The 18,582-nt window shown below is 48.7% G+C and overlaps 2 protein-coding genes across 2 annotated transcripts in view; one reads left to right on the top strand and one right to left on the bottom strand.

Annotated features, from left to right (window-relative positions):
- BPGM (bisphosphoglycerate mutase) overlaps nucleotides 1–17,994 on the bottom strand; it is a 74,885-nt gene extending 56,891 nt beyond the window's left edge. Inside the window, exons 1-2 of the mRNA XM_086755938.1 lie at nucleotides 17,177–17,994; nucleotides 14,977–15,166 (exon numbers count right to left, since the gene is read on the bottom strand). The gene's annotated coding sequence lies outside the window, so the exon portion shown is untranslated. The remainder of the gene's footprint in view (nucleotides 1–14,976; nucleotides 15,167–17,176) is intronic.
- Nucleotides 2,953–11,121, top strand: LOC104473174 (aldo-keto reductase family 1 member B1). Its single transcript, XM_086755916.1, has 10 exons — nucleotides 2,953–3,022; nucleotides 4,161–4,328; nucleotides 4,919–5,035; nucleotides 7,499–7,576; nucleotides 8,155–8,277; nucleotides 9,436–9,542; nucleotides 9,667–9,748; nucleotides 10,269–10,352; nucleotides 10,531–10,613; nucleotides 10,934–11,121. The coding sequence occupies exons 1-10, from the start codon at nucleotides 2,957–2,959 to the stop codon at nucleotides 10,974–10,976; spliced, it is 951 nt and encodes a 316-aa protein (XP_086612042.1). The 5' UTR covers nucleotides 2,953–2,956; the 3' UTR covers nucleotides 10,977–11,121.
- Nucleotides 17,995–18,582: the final 588 nt, after the last annotated feature.

Here is an 18,582-nt window from a genome sequence, read left to right as displayed (position 1 = left end):
ATGAATAGTTTTCCCCAAGTCGAGTCTGTTTTGCCCATGACGGTAACTTTAAGGATTTCTCCCTGTCCTTATCTCAAACCTCGAGCCGTTTTTCCTTATATTTTCTCTCCCTGTTCTCTCGGAAGGTGGGGGGAGTGAGAGAGAGACTGCGTAGTCTGGTCCCGATCAGGGCTGAACTACGACAACAGTGTAGGTGCAAGCAGCCACCCTAGTGCCAACCTCTAAGCTCCAGTCACAGCTAACAGATGTTCAGGCAAAACAAGGCAGCAGCAGTCAGTGTGATTCATTATGCCCAGGGCCAGGGCTGCTCTTGGCTCTGGCCCATATTGCTCTTTAGGTTCTGTAGACCTAATGCGCTCTCTCTCCCTCTCCGGTGAACGGAGGTGAAGTCAGCTGCAGTCACCTGCAGTTAATGGACATTAACCCTCCCTGGGAAAACTCCCACCAAGAAAATGATGTGGTGCTTTTCCCTATAGGCAGAGGGCAGCCAGCCCTCAGAGGAGATTTGTATTTCTCTGTCATTGCAAGCTAGGAGCAAACGAGGCAACCTTCCTACAGGTAAAAATTGTTTCCACTGGAACCCACCCACTTTGATCGTCCTTCTTAGACGCCAAACACTGTTCATCTCTTGAAGCTATGAGTTTTGGCAAATTAGAATTACTACTTGCAAGTGTCAGCACAACAATCCTGAATGACGCTACAAGAAGCATCCAGTTTTAGTGCAAAACCCTGCGCACAGATCAAATCAGTTTCTTCCTCAAACAGACGGTTCCTTATCTCATGCAAGGAGCTCTTGGGCATTTTATTAAGCACACAGTTTGCACTGGTTCCCAGGGCAGCTGTCTCATGCATGCAGTACTTCTTTCCCAAAGGCCCTACCACCACCTGACAACCCCAGCCATGCCTTCAGGAGAGAGAAAGAACTCCCGTGTCTTGGCAACAGGTACAAAGAGCAAAGCAAAATGCAAACCTTCTGACCAAAATCCTCTGTTAAGAGACCAAGATATCTCTCATTCTAGAAACCACAGGGGAAAACAAAGAATCCACCTTTGCAGGACAACATGAACAGGTCACAGAGGAAGCAACACAAAAATCTCAGAAGAAAATTAGAGTAAGGACAAATGGCATTTCTCAGCTGTGCTCCCCACCAAGTCTCATCATCTGTCATCATGCACCCTACCCAGCTCCTTGCCACAGGAATGCAAGGCTTTGAAACCTCTCCCCAAAAAGACACGCTCAGAAGAACGAGAATAAACACTGCAGGGTTTTCTGCCCTTCCTTATAGGACATCCCATCTTACTGGCCAAACAGCCAGCAAGCTTTCATAGACTCGCAGAGCACGACTCTCTGATGGCATCAGTTCACCTTGGTACCACTCCAGTACAAAACCTGACTGATTCTGGCAGTTCCTATACTGAGGCCTACAGCATCTGGAGTCAAAGCACAATACTGCTGATATTAATAAACCGTCAGCATACCACCACTAGCTCAAACATCCAAGAAATGCAAAGGGGAGCATGAGCAAACTGGTACTTCAGCTGGTCTTCAGGCTGCTGTGAAAAAGCAAATCACAGGCATGACTCAACATGTTACTTTGCAAAAAAGAATTTGTGACGTGCATATTGCATAAAATTTAACAGCCATCAGCAAAAAGGAGACAGCCTACTAACAGTGCAGAAGATCATTTTGATGGTTCAAAATAGGGTAACTTCTCTGGAGGGAGATAATCTTTGTCAGGACAAGTTTCCATGCGACTTCTGCTAATAAACGAAACCAAGACAGAGGTCAGGCATGGAAACCTATTCTCTTTGAGCCCAGCTAAGACCACATAGTCCAGCTCCCCATCAGTACTCACTCTGCGCAGGTTGTTTTTAACGCTGTCAGCAGAACTAAGGAACAGGGTCAGGCTAATCACAATCTCTCCACTGATTTCACCGAGCCCTGAGCAAAACACCAAGAGTCTGAACATACTCAGAGCAGATTTACAGAGAAGGAATCCAGAAAAAAAAAGTAAAAGGCAAACATTGCATTATATAACTGTTAGTGATACAACTGAAACATCGCATCCTGCTGAAGATAGCTGATGGTGCTGACAAAAAAAAAAAAAAAGCAGAATGACTAAAGAGACAACAAATTACCTTGTCTGTCCTCAGGTAAGAGAAGCAAAAAGTACACAGCAGCTGGGCATCTGCTGTGGGAAAGGCAGCCAGTGAAAAATACATCTTTATACCCCCAGCTAATGCTTGCACCTGAATAAATTCTCCAAGCATATGGAAGCAGCAAAGTTTCCCAGGTGGCCTTAACATAACATCCAGGACCATCTATTGGATCCTGCAAGTACTTTATTTTTTTTTTTTTCCCCCACTGTGCTGCAACCACTTCAACAAAACGGCACGCTCTTATCTGCAAAATTTCAAAGCCAGTCTGTGGTGTGAAATTACAGACCGCCTGCCATTTATTTCTACACGTCTAGATTTTATTCTGAAATATGGCCTGCACCTCCCTGAAAATAGAGGGACATTGTGATTCATCATGACATTCATTAAAAACTCACAATTTTTCTGCAACTTTCAAAAAGAAACACGTCCCAACTTTAAAAAATAACATTCTTATTCAAAAGCCCCGCTTTCTAAATTACTCCTACGAAACAGCTCCCTTTTCCTCTCCTATTATCGCAAGCGTCGGCTAACGCTCACCCCACCCGCGGAGGGGCACGGAAGGCTGAAAGCCCCCAAACGCACACCGGCCGCTGGCACTGCGGGAGCCCCGCAAGGGCCGGGGACGCGCTGCCCCCGCCGCGGGGCTCGCAACTCGCAACGGTGAAGAGAGCGGCTCCGGGGGCGCGGGGAGGACCGGTCCTCGCCCGGGGGAGCCGGGGCGGGGCTGGGCGGGCCCGGCCGCTATTAAAGGGGTTCGGCGGGCCGTATTGCCCGGCAGCGTTCCCGTGTGAGGGGCCATGGCGACCTGCGTGCAGCTGAACACGGCGGCCAAGATGCCCCTCCTGGGGTTGGGCACATGGAAGGTAACGGAGGGCTCGGAGCGGGGGTCGGCCGGCCGGCCGCCCCCGGCGAGTTCCTGAGCGCTCTGGGCCCCTCTGATGGGCCTCGCCTTGGGGAGGGAAGCGGGGGCGGCCCGGCTTTCCCCGCCTCGGGGACCCCTCCCCGCCGCGAGCTGGGTGGAGAGGCGAGGACCCTTGGACTTCTCCGGTCGGTGAGAAGCGGCTCCTTCCCTCCCGCCCGCACCCCGCAGGGGACCGGGGGTCGCCTCCCCGCCCGGCTCCCGCGGCTGCAGCCACCGACGAGTCCCTCTCCCCCGCCGCCCCTTCCCCGTCCCTCCCCGCTGCTGCAGGGGGGCACTTGGCTTGGTTGCTGTGGTGTGGAACAGCTTAAGTCCAGGGTGAGGTTACCTTCGATCACCCGGTAACAAGATGGGGCTTTAGAAGACAATTCGGGCATATCAAGCAAGTTCTGACAAAGAGGGTTGTGCCGCTGTCACGATGACTGCAAAATCAAACGGTGATCTGTGCAATGCCTGAAGACAAACATTACTGGATTTGTCTGAACAAGATATGCCAACGCTTCTTTGTGCGCAGCTCTTACGTCCTCTGTCAGGGTACAGAAACACACGGAAACGTGCATCTCTCCCAGCTCTGAAGGAGGCAGCTGGTGTGACCTTCCAATGGCCAGTGGGATGTGCCCAGGGAAGGAGCTGGGCTAGAGCATGGTGCAGTACACCATGGTGATGTGGATGACTAAGGTGCAGACCACTGCCCCCTCCATCAAACTAAAATTCTGGGCAGTTGCTGTTTGTCTTCTCAGACACAGCACTGGGAAGCGAGGGGTGCTGGCTGAGAGGCACCACAGAGCTCCCTGACACAAAACTCGCTTCCCCGGGTCTGGCTCTGGAGAGCTGTCCTGGTGTTGGGGGGCTCTGCTCTCCCTGGCTGTTGGGCTGAACTTGTGTGGGAGTGGGGCTACAGAGAAACGTCTGGAGGCTGGCTTCAAGCCCCAGAGCCTGCATTTGTAAGATGAATATAGCTTTAAGAACACTGCATGGAAGAACTCTTCTTAAAACCCCTTTGTGTGTGTTTCTTTAGTTTCCAGACAACCAGGAAATGGCTTGGATGCTTTGATTTAGGATCTTAACCTTCTCTTTTTCAGTCCCCAGCTGGGAAAGTAACGGCTGCAGTGATGGCTGCCATCGATGCTGGGTACCGCCACTTTGACTGTGCCTACGTGTACCAGAATGAGAGTGAAGTCGGGGAAGGGATCCAGCAGAAAATCAAGGAAGGCGTTGTGAAACGAGAGGACCTCTTCATCGTCAGTAAGGTAAGGATCTGGTGACCAGGGACTAGGATGCAGGGGAAGGCCTGCTTTGTGTAGAACGGGAAAGACTGTGTGCTATAGCATTGAGTAATTCAGAATATAGTTCAGGCCAATACTGTTGGAAGCTTCTTTTTGCCACCTTATTCTGTAGAGAGTTATCTAAGATAGCCTCCACGTTCTCCATTTTCATGGGATTGTTCAAAATGTGTGTTAAACTCAAACAGCCCCAGACAGTGTGCTTTTTTCCTTGCTTATGCAGGAAATCCTAGATTTAGCTCACCACTGAAATTATTAACTTAAAAAGAGCTCTTTAACCAGTATCTGCCTGTAATAAGTGGCTTTTATGTGTCTTGACTAATGGAGCAGGATTAGCGTTTTTTCAGTTTACAGCCCTGTTTGATCACATAAGCCACCGCAGCCATTGGAATCACAGGCCAGTCCTGCTCACAGAGCAAGCCCCATCTGAAGAGCATCAGGATGGCCTAGTTTTGCATCACCTTTCAAAGGTGACAGGCACTCTCTGGAAGAGGACAGAAGGGTTCCAAAAGCTTTAATCCTGGAAGTCACGGGGTGCCTTGGCTTTTTGTCTCTAGCTGTGGTGCACATTTTATGAAAAACATCTGGTGAAGGGAGCCTGCCAGAAGACTCTTGCCGACCTGAAACTGGATTACCTGGATCTCTACCTCATGCACTGGCCTCTTGGGTTCAAGGTACAGTAGCAGCAATGCCCTTGGCTTTTCTTCCTGGGAGAGCTCCTCAAAACTGCCAGTAACGCTTCCAGCACTTCTGCTGCTCCAGTCCAGAAAGAGCACGTGTCTGTTGTGTGCGCCATTGCTGCTCTGGTGCTGCTCATGCAGCTTTAGTCTGGCCACGTGAGCCAGGCTCTTGATCTCTGCCCCTGAGACTGCTGCTTGCACAGCATCCTCTGCCCTTTTGATACCAGAGATGCAGACCTAGCACTAAGATCAGGCCTTCCAGCTGCAAGCATGAGTTGTGCTCCTTTACTTTTGGCTATGCATTGTCTTCTGCAAATCCAAAGTGTACTCATCTGCCAATGTCTTAGCCTCCTCCTTTCTGGAAAGGAGGGCTGTGCTTTGCTGCCTGACAGAAATTTTCCTCTGCGTGTTACAGAAGCATTTTCTTTTGCTTTGTGATTCTGTATTCCATTTCTGTCTTTAATCACTGAGTCCTTAATACAGTACAGATTGAGCTGACCTTTGCTGCAGGAGCCTTAGTGTTGTTCCACAGATCTTGGATTCCAAAAGGTGAGACTTTCTGACATCCAAGTTTCATACTTCATGTACTTCAAAGGAGCTGATCTATTTCTAGTCTTAGCTTTCCCTTTCTGCTACAGACAGGTGTCATAGTTCAGCCCCGATCGGGACCAGACTATGCAGTCTCTCTCTCTCTCCCCCCACCCTCCAAGAGAACAGGAGGAGATGATATAGGAAAAACGGCTCGAGGTTTGAGATAAGGACGGGGAGAGAATCCTTAAAGTTACCATTATGGGCAAAACAGACTTGACTTGGGGAAAAACACTCATTTATTTCTAAAATTAGCAGGAGAATGAGACAGGGAACAAGATAGCCTCCATCCACCCCTCCCTCTTCCCGGGCTTAACATTATCTATACTACCTCCCCTCCCGAGTGGCACGGCGAGGGGGGAAGGGAATGAGGGTCGCGGTCAGTTCATCACACATTGTTTTATGCCACTATGTCATGGTCGGGGGAAGAACTCCTCGCATTCCTCCTCTGCTCCAGCGTGGGGTCCCTCCCACAGGCCACAGTCCTTTGTGAAACTGCTCTGGCATGGGTCATCTCTTCCACGGGGTGCAGTCCCTCTAGAACAGCTGTCCCAGTGGGCCCTCCACGGGCCACAGCCTCCTTCAGGCCTCCACCTGCTCCAGCATGGGGTCCTCCACGGGCTGCAGGTGGATCTCTGCCCCTCTGTGGACCTCCATGGGCTGCAGGGGGACAACCTGCTCCACCATGGTCTTCACCACGAGTTGCAGAGGAATCTTGGCCAGGAGCCGCATTACTCCTCCCCCTCCTTCTTCACTGACTTTGGCGTCTGCAGCCATTCCTCACAACAGCCTGGCAGACGCCTCTCAGGATCCTTTTTACATCTTATTCACTTCTTATCTCCTCTCCACTTCTTGCAGCCAGGCCGGGCCGAGTTGGGCCCAGTCTGCTGCCTGGCGGGAGGCCAGAGGCTGAGGCCTGCAAGGCCCACAAGGCTCGTGCCTCCCCCTCTCTGCCCCCTGCTCAGCTGCTTCACATCTTTTTTTTTTTTTCTGTTTTCCCCTACTTAAATACGTTATTGCAGAGGCGTTATCACGGGACATTCTGCTACCAATTGGCTCGGCCTTGGCCAGCAGCAGGTCCGCCCTAGGCCTGGCCGAGTCCACTGAACAAAGGGGAGCGACTTCTAGCAGTTTCTTACAGAAGCTACCACCTTAGGCCCCCCCTCACTAACAAAACCAGAACAACAAGTTAAGATCTCCATGCTATCTGTTGCTTTTGAGCTTACCAACTGTTCATCATACTTTCAAAGCTTTTATGGTTTGTTTTATGCAAACAAAACTCTTGAGTAAAAGTGTCATGGCATAATACTCTGACATCTGCACAACACACCAGGTGTACAGCAATATGGAGATGTGGGGGCCTAGCTCTGTTCTCATACATCTGAGATGTTCTGATTTTCCTAGTACCACCAACTTAAAACCGATGCTCCCCTCACAGAAGACCTAGGTGTGTATGTACTATATTGTTCAGCAGATGTGGCTCACTCTAGACCTAACTTAAATGTCTTTCAGACCTAAACAAGTCCTAATACTTTTTAAAAAAACCCCACAAATCTTCAGAAAACCGTTCTTGTTCTCCCTTAATAGACATGATAGAGGAGTACAGCAAGCTTGTTTGTTCTGCTTTGTTCCACAAGCAGGGTGACTTGTTCATCTGTATGTGTTTTGGTGAGTCACCATTCTGCTAGGTCCAGGAGGTACACCTGTCCTTCCTATGAGAAATGGCAAAATGCCATAAACGTGTGTGAATGATGTAGACATTTATTAGTATTTCCGGCAGTAGATGTTAAAGCTATCATGGCCCTCAGTTGTTTTGGGATTAACTTCCCACAAAAGAGTGTTTCAAGCATTTTTCTTTCTCACTGATAGGCAGGAGAGGAGCTGTTTCCCACAGATGACAACGGCATGTCAATATCCAGCAACACAAATATTCTAGATACATGGGAGGTAAGTTCAGCCACAGTGGGAGAATCATGTTTCTTATCCTTGGCAGTCTTTTCCATGCTTTCGTTACCTTAATCAGTCACAAAATTCTTCTTTATTTATCTTATGGTATACAATGTAGCTTTTCAAAACATAACGCTTAATCAAGCTGATAATCTTCAGTAGAGCTGCAGACCAGATTGCTTGACCATAATAACCACAGAACTGTTGCCTTCAGCACAGTTCTTTAAACTGCTCAAATACATTTTTGCAGGAATAAAGATATTTCAGGTTGTGATCTTGCCTACAGCCTGGGGTACAGTGTTCCAGTGCTGGCTCGATAGCACATTATTGATTGTCATTATTTTCCACATGGAACTAACTTGGTGTTTCTACCATCTCAAGAAATTAGTCTTTGGGCCTAGGTGAGATGGAAGACATGGCACAAATACACCAGCATGCACTTTTTCCCCTAGAGACAAACTTTGCAACTCCGAACAGTTGTCTTTCCCTTCCCATGAAGGGAAACAAGCCATACTAGGAAGAACCTCTTCAGGCCTGGTCTTGTACACTGGATGCGACTTTGTGCTTCTTTCTGTTAGGCCATGGAAGAGCTGGTGGACTGTGGTCTGGTAAAAGCCATTGGTATCTCCAACTTTAACCATGAACAGATTGAAAGAATCTTGAACAAGCCAGGACTGAAGCACAAGCCTGCAAATAACCAGGTAAGCTGCTAAGTGACTGCAGGTGAATAGTTTTCAGGGATTATAAAGATCTCATTACAGATGAATGAGGATATGGAAAAAGGGATAACAAAGGAGATAATGGCACGTAAACACCCTGTGATTATTTCTGGGTACACATGAGGATGTTGTAGATTTCTTGTATTCTCATAGGGGGTGTAGTTGTACACAAATTACAACTGTAACTTCTTCAAATACCTTACTTGTTCTGTAACTAGTAATAGCATCAGTCTGTTATTAATGGCAGAAAACTGTTCACACAACACATGCATTTCTTCTCATGCGTGCACGCACACATGCATGCACAATTTACTCAGTCACTAAACTGTAAATGAAAGGTCAGTTTTAACTGTATATGCAGAAGCAGAGCATGTACTGGCACACCAGTGGCTTCCTGGTATCTGCTCTGAGGACTTTTTTACTTGTATAAAATAAAAATGAAGTGTGTGCATACACACATACAAAAAAAAAAAATCACCTAGTCTTTGTCTGCAGCCACTGCCCTCTTGCACGCCATCGATGCTAACTTCTCCAAGTGGTCTTGTACAGATTCAGACATTTCTTGCAGGTTCACCAGGAGTACTACTCTCCATAGCTTATCAGTACTAAGGATATTTTAACACTTTCTCTGCATGTAGTTACCAAAAAAAAAGAGCAGGCTAAAATTGAAAAAAAAAAAAAGCATCTCCATCTAAAACAACAAATATCACTAGAACCCCTTCACACAAACTCTTGAAAAAGGGGCTTTTATGACAAGAACAGAGAAGAAGGGAGAACAGAGCAGATACAGCACGTTCTTCTAATCCCACTCCGTGTTATTCCTGAATATACCAGGCACTGAAGTTTTCAATATTTGCTGAACTACTGCTTAGAATCAGAGAAGCACCTCAGAACATGCCTTCTCAGGGACAAAGAACCCAAAGATGAGCCTTATTAAATGCTCTTTCCCCACAGCAAAGACTCAGAGGCACAAGAAGCCTTACTGTAAAAGCAGGTGCTGTACAGAACTAAGGCTGGATAATACTTTGCAAGACTGGCACATTAAGGCAAAAATTGAACTGTAAGTGTATTAGGAGATAATCCCTGGAGTGAGTTACAGCAGCTGTATTGCTGTCAATCTCTCTACTCTTGTGTTGGCAGATTGAATGTCATCCATACCTTACCCAGGAGAAGCTGATCAAGTACTGTCAATCCAAAGGGATCACTGTGACAGCATACAGTCCCCTTGGCTCTCCTGACAGACCATGGTAAGACTACCTTGCAATTAGCAAGGGAGCTGGCATGGATTATGCTTGAAGCACTGAGACAGTAAGTGCACCATTAATTACTCTTCTAAATACAGATTTCTGTTGCTATCTGCTCTCTGTGTAGGGCTAAGCCAGAGGATCCTTCCCTTCTGGATGACCCCAAGATCAAAGAGATTGCAGCCAAGCACAACAAAACCCCAGCACAGGTACGTAGGTGCCAGGCAGTGGGTACCTCTTCCTGTACCACAGGACAGCTAATGACAATGTAAAGGACAGGCTGGCTCTTCATTCCCTGTCAACTGTGGTGCTCTCCTGTGGTGATAAATAGCAATGCAGGTTTGTTTACTGTGTGGCCTTCAATACATGTTTGTAAGGGCTCTTTGTCAACAAGAAACATTTTCTTGACCCACCTTCAGATGCTGTCATGTTTCAGTCTTCCCATCTCAGTCCTGTTGCAGAGAATGAAACTTTTATCAAAGCCCAGGGGGAAGGAAGAGACTTGATTGTTCTAAAACTGGATTCCTTCCAAACTGGAGGCCTTCCTTGTGAGCCTCTGCCACTTCCCTCTTTGCTTTCCAGGAAGCACTACCTGGACCACAAGGACAGGAGTGATTTGATTTGACATGCAGCTCTGCAGAAGCGGGTGTAGCTGGGGGAAAACAGCTGTCGGAATAGGCTCTACTTCATCCAGAACAGGAGGAATTATTCAGTTTTCTGTTCTTCCAGGTTCTCCTTCGCTTCCAGATCCAGAGAAATGTGATTGTGATTCCAAAGTCTATCACACCACAGCGCATTGTGGAGAACTTCAAGGTGAGTGATTAGGAGTGATGTGGGTGCATGGCATGTTCAGGGATGGCATGGCTTCCCCCTGCAGAGCAAGCAGTGACTCTTTCTCACCCTTCCCAAGTCCTCCTCAGGCAAGAGGCTTTTCTGCTTGCAGTATCTGATTTTGTTCAGAGAGGTGACTTACAGCCATTTCTCTTGTTAGGTGTTTGACTTTGAATTGACAAAAGAGGAGATGGCAACTATTTTCAGCTTTAACAGAAACTGGAGAGTGTATGCAATGAGCACGTAAGTGGTAACATTCAGTATTTGATTTTTTCAAACCCTTAAGTTATGAATGCTGTATACACAGATTTTGCATTTAAACACTGCCTAGAATGCTGAGAGCCTGAGTCACTGACAAAGTGACTTGGGTTTTCCCAGGGTACAAATGGCGCACAATATCCAGGAAAACAAATAAGTAACAAATCCATTCTACAATTATATATATATATATAGTTCAGATCCTGAACTATAGAGTCCTCTAAGCACTCACTACAGCTTCATATATTAAAATAATAATTATTTTTTTTAAAGATGGCTGAAATTAATTCCTTCATTCTCTTCAGGTGCAAAACTCACAAGGAGTACCCTTTCAATGCAGAATACTGAAGCCAGTAACATCCTGCCCTCATATCCTCCAGAGCTTGGTCTGATATTCTTCCTATCAATTTATCTAGCTTTCTTATTCCATCTCTCTGGCAGCCAGTGAAGTCACAGGATATGTATTCAGTGACTTATTGTGGTGGTGGTTTTCCTTTTTTGAAATAAGGAAAACATTTTACATAGTAAAATTGTTCTAAAGAACAAAATGTGGGCTGTAATAATTTTCTACCAAAATGTTAAATTAAGGAGAAAATGGAGAGACAACTACACATTCACATTTGTACTCCATCCTGTATAAATGGGCTACGGAGGATAATCAGCAGTTGTGAGCACCGGAGGAAAACCTCTGAGAAATGTGAACTAAAGACTAACTTCCTTAGGATAAGCCATATGCAGAAAACATACAGATCCATGCTGGGCAGTATTTTTACACAGGCTTTCTCCTCTGTGTCAAATGACAACAGCATGGTGGGTTTTGGATACAACACAATGTCAAGATGTGCTTCAGATTATTGCTAGTTGTGAAATTCTGTTCTTATGTGGAAAATTATTAACAAGCAAAAAAAAAAAAAAAAAACAGCCTCAGAACTTACACCTGCCACTTCATTCAAATGCCCATCTCTGAAGAAAACTAATCTTTAAATGCAGCAATGAAATAGAGTCCTGACTGATGAAAACTATCTTTTGCTTTGAAAGTCTGAGTGTTTATGCTCTTGCCTAGACCTTATAGCTAGAAGGGAGATAGCATGCCAAACTCCTAATACCATTTGACTTTAGGAACTGATTTCATTCTTTACTAGGTCCATTATTTTTAAGTTCAATATTCTGACTATTGCAGATAAAACTGTTGGTTTAGGGTTGAGTTTGTTTTTTTTTTTTTTTTTCCCAAACTAAAAATTCCAAAAAGAAGGTAATATACAACCCCCTGGGCCAGCAACAACATGTGGCAGGGGGATACAGTACAAGTACTTTTAGTTCTGTACAGAAGTACTAATAGATGGTATCGTATTGCAGCCAAATAAAGGAAATAGGAATTTTCTTGCTGTTCTGTTTTTAAGACGCACTTTGTATCTTAGACCTACTCTGCACAGTACTCTGTACTTGGCCTTTGCTCCTAAGTCACAGGCAGCTGCTGAAGTATCTCTGCTGGGGAATCGCCTCCCCTAACTTTAGGTACTGACCTCAGGGCCAACCTCTAAGCTTCAGTCGCAGCCAAGGGAGAATTGGGCTGAACAAAGGGCAGCAGCCTTCAGCACGATCTGTTACACCCGCGGTGGGACAGACCCAGCTCGCTCTTTAGGCTCCCTAGACCCCACGGACCCTCTCGCCTGTGAACAAAGGTGAAATACACACACGAGAGGGCGGCTGCAGCCACCCGCACGTGGGGGGACACCGACCCCTCGGGACAGCGCAGCCACCCGCACTTTTCCCTGCGGGCACCAGAGGGCAGCCGGCCCCCAGAGGAGACCCGCCCGGCCCCCTCCCCGCAAGCCACAGGCCCCCAGAGCTGCAGTTTCAGATGCCACCCAGCCGGGGGGGTCTGCCCTGCTCCCACCACTGCCCGCCCTGGCCCCACAGCCCCAGGGCCCCGAGCCCTTCCACAGCACTGCAGCAGCGGGGGCTTGCTCACCCCCACAGGGGAGCAGCAGGGCCTGAGCCCACCGACCCCTTTGGCCTCTCCACCTCCAGCAGACACTGGTCCCAGAGGGCACGGTGCAGAGACACAAGTCCCAGCAACAGCAGAGCCGGGCACTTGAGTTCCCCAAACACCCTTATGTGCACAGACACCTGCTCTGGAGTGTACCTGGCACAGGGAAGATGTGCAAGGGTAGATCTCAAGGAATCAATCCCCAAACCTCCTTCTCACCTGACATTCAAAGTCAAGCCATCAAAACAATCGGGGCTCCTTTAACACCACCAGGTGAGATGAGGGAGTACTTGCTTTTGTGGTTGTGTCACCTTTCTGTTTCCTCCTACTGGGCAGGTGACCAAAGGCATAATCATAAAGTTACACCTTGGGTTTCATGGGAAAATAGTAAAACCTTTGTTCAAGAAAAGAGGCACCTTAGAACTTCTTTCTAAAATTTCCACTTTCAGTTCATGAACATGTAATCCAAGAACATTTGCTTTGCAACTTTCTGAAGGAAGCAACCCATTAAACCCTCAGCAATCCCCAGGATGAGGTGAGACAGCTCTCCTGAGACCAAATACACATTTTTATTGAACAATAAAGGTACAGTGTTTGCTATGGTGCACAGAGAGCCAAAAGGTTTAGACCACTGTTTTTCAGTGGTGTACCTTCTCCAGCATGGGTCACCCAGTGGCCGCAATGCCTTCAGGGGTTTCCTTGCTCCAGCATGGCTCATCCACCAGCTGCACCCCCCTCAGAAGTAAGGCATGTCAGCAGGGACCTCCTTCAAGGAGTGCACCTATGTTTCCAACAGTGTGTCCAAGCCAGGGTATTAAGGGCTTAAATTTTGGCGTGAGACAGGGTGTTTACAGCAGTTTTGGAGCTAGCTGGAATTGGTTCTGGCTGGCACTGAGCAGTTCATGGTCTCCACACAGGTTACCACTGCCATCCTCTGAGACTCCCTGCAATTTATGTCCTTTATATTCTACTTTTCAGCTCATTGGAAGATACATTAAGAATTGTCTCATACTTATATAAACTCTACCTTTAACATCATCACAATCCATTATAAACTCTTTCTCTTGTCCCTGCAGACCAGACTAGTGTAGTTAACATCTCATTCAGGTGAACATAACACACATCACAAGCCCATCCTTTCCCCAGCAGACAAAATTATCAAGATCAACACTGCAACAATCTTGACATACACTTTCTAACCCCTTCTAAAACTTTTTCCAAAGTTAACTGGTCTCCCAGCATTATCCTTGGCCATGCCACCAATCTCCTGCCTGTCTTCTGGCACGCTCCCTCCAGTACAATACACGTAAGTCACTCCTTGACATCCCACCAGCTTATCAGGCAATAACAGAGGGGTGGTAGTAACTGTGCTCAGACCTTGGAGCTTTCAGGCCACAGCATAAATGATCACCACTTTTTCAGGGTCCCACCCCCCTTGCCTGTAAACACAATCCAGCAGTCCAGGCAACTGCAGTCAATTACCTCCTTCTTCCCAGTTCCTCTGTAGGGGTGTCTCGTCTGTGGGATGAGCAGGATTGTGCCATTGCTCCACACAGCTCTTCACTAGCGGATCCTAAAGCCCTCCTCCCTTATGCAGGGCAGTGCTTGCAGATAGAATAGAGCCCAAACTCCCCAGAACTCTGCTCTTCCAAGACAAAAGCTGTATTCCATTTGCTCTGGCTACCCAGAACCACCACAGCCACTGTAGGGACACCAGTTGCTTCAAGTATTCAGCATTTCTGTAATTTCATTCTGAGCAAAGGACTGTCGAGAGAGCACTCACACTCTGGGGAGCAGCACTCCCATCTTCACCGGTCTACTTAACCTTGCAACTCATGCTGCCTGAAAGGGCTTTGTTTTCATTTCATCATCAGTCCTCAGTTTCCCGCCAGAGGTGCCAGGGTCTCCCTCTGAAGCAACCACTTTTAAGATCACTTGCTGCTCCCGCAGCTGCAGCCTGACTTCCCTAGCACACAGCTTTCCAGCTGGCCAGCTCAGTGCTATTAGCTGCGCACTTCTGACCAAAGGCCTCGGCACTTGTTAATCCACACTACTCCAATAAAGACCATCAGCCTGACTCCCACAGCCTGCTAAGCAGTCCTGGTGTCTCCGAACGTGGCGAGCCCCGGCACACAGCCCCATCACAGCAGCACACCTCTCTCCCCATGTTTCACCGCCACCCCCTCTGCAGCACCCCAGCCAGTGCTCTTGGCTCCTACACAGGGAGACAGCACTGCAACAGGCCACATGGCCTTGACAGAAGCATCTGCCTGCCTCTTCCCAGTCGCCTTCCCACCCAACAACGGTCTCCCCAGGTCCCCTCCTTTCTCTAGCTGTACACATGCTGTCTGCACTCACCTCTGGACACACGTTGGCTTCCCCACTTCCAGCACCGTGTATTCCCAGGACCAGGACAACGGCTCCTTCCAGAGTCCCTCTCATTACTCTAGTTCTGGGCCGGGCATCCCACGCTAAACAGCCTCACCTCAGGGCAATCTAAGCTGATTTATCACCAATTAGCACAAACTTCATGTCACTGATCCAGGTACTGAGAGAGAAAAAAAAAAAGACACAGAAAAAGAAACTTTAGTAAATCCCTTTCTCCCCCATCCCCAGCCTCCCTCTAAGGCGAACACCCATCCCCTCCATGTTCTTGTCTTCCTTTCCCCCACTTTGGCCACAGACAACACCTAGTCCATCCCAATCCCTCCCCTGAGGCGAGGGCAGCTCGGAGGGTGTGGCTGGGTGCACGACACTTCCCTTCACCCCTCCGTCCTGCTTACGGTGGCTTAGCACCCCTGGGCTGGTGGGACACTGTCCCCAGGGCTGCTGCAGCCCAGAGCGGGGCCCAAGCCCCTGTGGCCCAAACCACAGGCCCCTTCAGGGCGAGCTGCCACCTTCCTCATCCTTCCCGGCACAGCAGGAGGCTGTGGGCTGGCACACAGGCTCTTCCCATGGCGGGAGCTCTGTTGCTCCAGGCGGCAGCACCAGTTTCAGAGACAGCTGGAACTGGTTCTGACTGGCTCAGGGGAGCTCATGGTTTCCCCACTCAGGTCTCCCAGGCCGGGCTAAACCTGCCCTTCGTGCCCAGGAACTGCTGCCGGCAGTGGCAGCGCTTCCTCAGTGTTCGGCTGTGCCGGGGGTGTTTTTTTTAAGCGGATGGGATTAACAGACAAGCACTAGTGCAAAGACAAAAAGCTTCATCAACTGTGAGAAGACAGGAGATCCACCAAAATATGCTCCTGGCTTGATCTGAGTTCAGAGCAAGGCAGAGGCTCGGGTCTTCTACAGTGGGGTTCAGCCAAGACCCTCAGATCCACCACCCTGCCTCAACAAGCACCCAGAGGTTGAGCACCCCACCTCATGAGACGAACCTCCCCTTTTAAAGGATCCAAGCAAGGCAGAAATTCCCACTGCCATTGAGGAGTTCCGCCGGTGACCCTCCTTCCCTGCAATTTGAGCTTGAAACCTGCACGCCCTCTCCTCAAAATACTGCTTTTATCTATGCCTGTATCTGTTGGTAGCCCTAAAGCTGCAGCCCCCTGCAGCACTCCCCCGTACAAGTAGAGATGGTCACATCTTGTGACTGTCATCTCCTTCCTTTGTGCTTTTTCAGCAGGCCACAGAGTCTCTGCTGGTAAAGCCCATCTCCAAAAAGACATACTCACTTCCCCTTTCTTATTTTGGGTCCGGTTCTTTTCAGATATTAAACACTGCTCATCTCCAAAGTCACAACTTGTGGTGAAATCACCGTTACTAAATGCAAAGTCAGTGTCCTGGTTTTGGCAGGGATGGAGTTAATTTTCCTCTCTGTAGCCAGTGTTTTGGATTTCATATGTGTGAAGGATGTAGATAAACACCCTGATGATATGAGTTGTTTCCAATGAGACCAAGGACACTGACTGGCTTGCCAAAACTCACTAATGTGCAGGTGCAGAAAGCTGGGAAAGAGACAGAATAATTGACCCAAACTGGCCAAAGAGAGTATTCCATGCCATAAATGTCCCGCTCAGTATATAAGTGGGGGTTGCCCGCAGTGGGGGGGCATCTATAGCAACGCTGGCATCGTTCTCTCTACCTTGCTGGCTCCCTTTTTGCTCCTTTGCTTGCTGCTCCGTTTTGTTTCTGTGATCGCTGCTCAGGACAGGCTGTATCGGTCATTTCGACACTGGGTGGTGAGAAATCATGTATTGTTCATTTTGTATATTATAGTATCCTTATATTCTGTTATTATTGTAGTTTTCCTTGGCTATTCTAGTAAACTGTCTTCATCTCAACCCACGAGTTTTCATTTCTTCCCAATTCTCTCCACCATCCTGCTGGGGAGGGGCAGAGTGAGCGAGAAGCTGTGAGGTGATTTGGGCTAAACCACAACAGTCATCAAAACAAATTGAAGAACTTATGATACTACATATCCTGTTTCATTGCAAAATCTCGAACACAAGTCAAAAAAAATAAAAGAAAAATCCTTCCTCCCCCCATGCACTTCCTTGCCGCCAGCACTCGCTGTAAAGAAAGAGCTGGCCACGTTATCAAGGACAGAGCACACAAGATTTACCAGGCCGCCTGTCACCCTGTGACACACGCAGTGCTGCTTCTTTCCCCAAGGCCCTGCTGCCATGTGAGGGGCCCTGCCGCCGGGCCTTTGGGAGAGGTAAACAGCGGAGAGCTGGCTTGCCTTGCAGCTGTGAGGGGAAAGCCTCCCTCTCACGAGAGTGAAGAGCGAAAACAAAACACAGAACTTCTGCCTGAAACTTTTGGTAACGAGACAGAGACATCTCTCTGACAAGAAACCGCCAGGGAAAAGCGAACCCAAATGGTAAGAGATAAGCACCGAGTTACATAACGGTTTCACGATCCAAGTGAAAAACACGTCGCATCCTGCCGGGGATCGCCGATGGTGCTGACACAAAACAGAAGGAACGCTAAAGAGGAAAACCAATTTCCCTGCCCGCCCTTAGTTAAATGGAGCAAAAAAAAATATGACGCTGCAGAGAGAAGGGGCCTCTGCCGTGGGAGAGGCTTCCACAGCAAATGCTCGCACCTGAGGAAACTTCACGTGTGAGTAAGCAGCAAAGCCTCCCAGGCAAGCCTGGTTTTTTCCACTGCGCTGCGACCTCTTCAGCTGAACAGTGTACGCTTGTCTGCAGAAATTTCAAAGCCAGTTTCTAATGTGAGATTACTGGCCACCTACCACATACGACTACAATCGTGCGTTTTATTCTGAAATGCCCTCAGCACCTTCCCAAAGACAGAGGGAGCATTTGGTCATTATGTCGCTCATTAAAAAGTCACTGTTCCTCTTCTGAGACTTTTAAAATACTTGAAAAAACCTTCCCCCAACATCTTAAATAAAATTATTTTTTATAAACTCACTACTCCTAAGCCACACCTCACTTCCCCTTGAGGCTGAAGCTGCATTTGTCCCACCTGGAGCAGGGGGAACAGGTTCTCCTCACCCTCACAAACCAGCCAGGCCGAGGTTTCCCCAGCCGCCTGGCTGTACCAGCACGCAGGGTCACAAGGCTCCAAGGGGGAACCAGCCCAGGCCACCACCATCCCCCGTGATGGGGACGGGCTGCTCCAGCCGAAGGGCTCAGCCCTTCCTCGGCCTGAAGCACACAACCTGCACCCTTAGGGCGCCGGGAGACGCTTCTATCTCGCGTCCCCTCTGTCATCGCCATCACGGGGGCAAGGACTGAGAAGCGACATCAGGGGACCGAGGTGCTGCGGGGAGGAGGGGGGGTGGCTACCAGCCGGGTGCAGGGGCACGACCGAGCGCCTTTCACGCGGAGTTGGGGCTGTCGGACACATCGCGGGCCCCTCTGACACAGCGCCGGGGCCCACTGGGGTCCTTCAGCCGCCTCCCCGGGCCCCCCCCCCGCCGCAGGCTGTACAAGGCTCAGCCCCCGGACGCACAGCTGCGCTCTCGGAGACAGAGACAGCGCCGGCACCGCCCCGCCA

This window comes from Chlamydotis macqueenii, chromosome 1 (assembly GCF_036417535.1).
Source record: "Chlamydotis macqueenii isolate bChlMac1 chromosome 1, bChlMac1.mat, whole genome shotgun sequence".
In the NCBI taxonomy this organism is placed as follows: domain Eukaryota; kingdom Metazoa; phylum Chordata; class Aves; order Otidiformes; family Otididae; genus Chlamydotis; species Chlamydotis macqueenii.
This window is presented reverse-complemented; position numbering and strand designations above follow the sequence as displayed.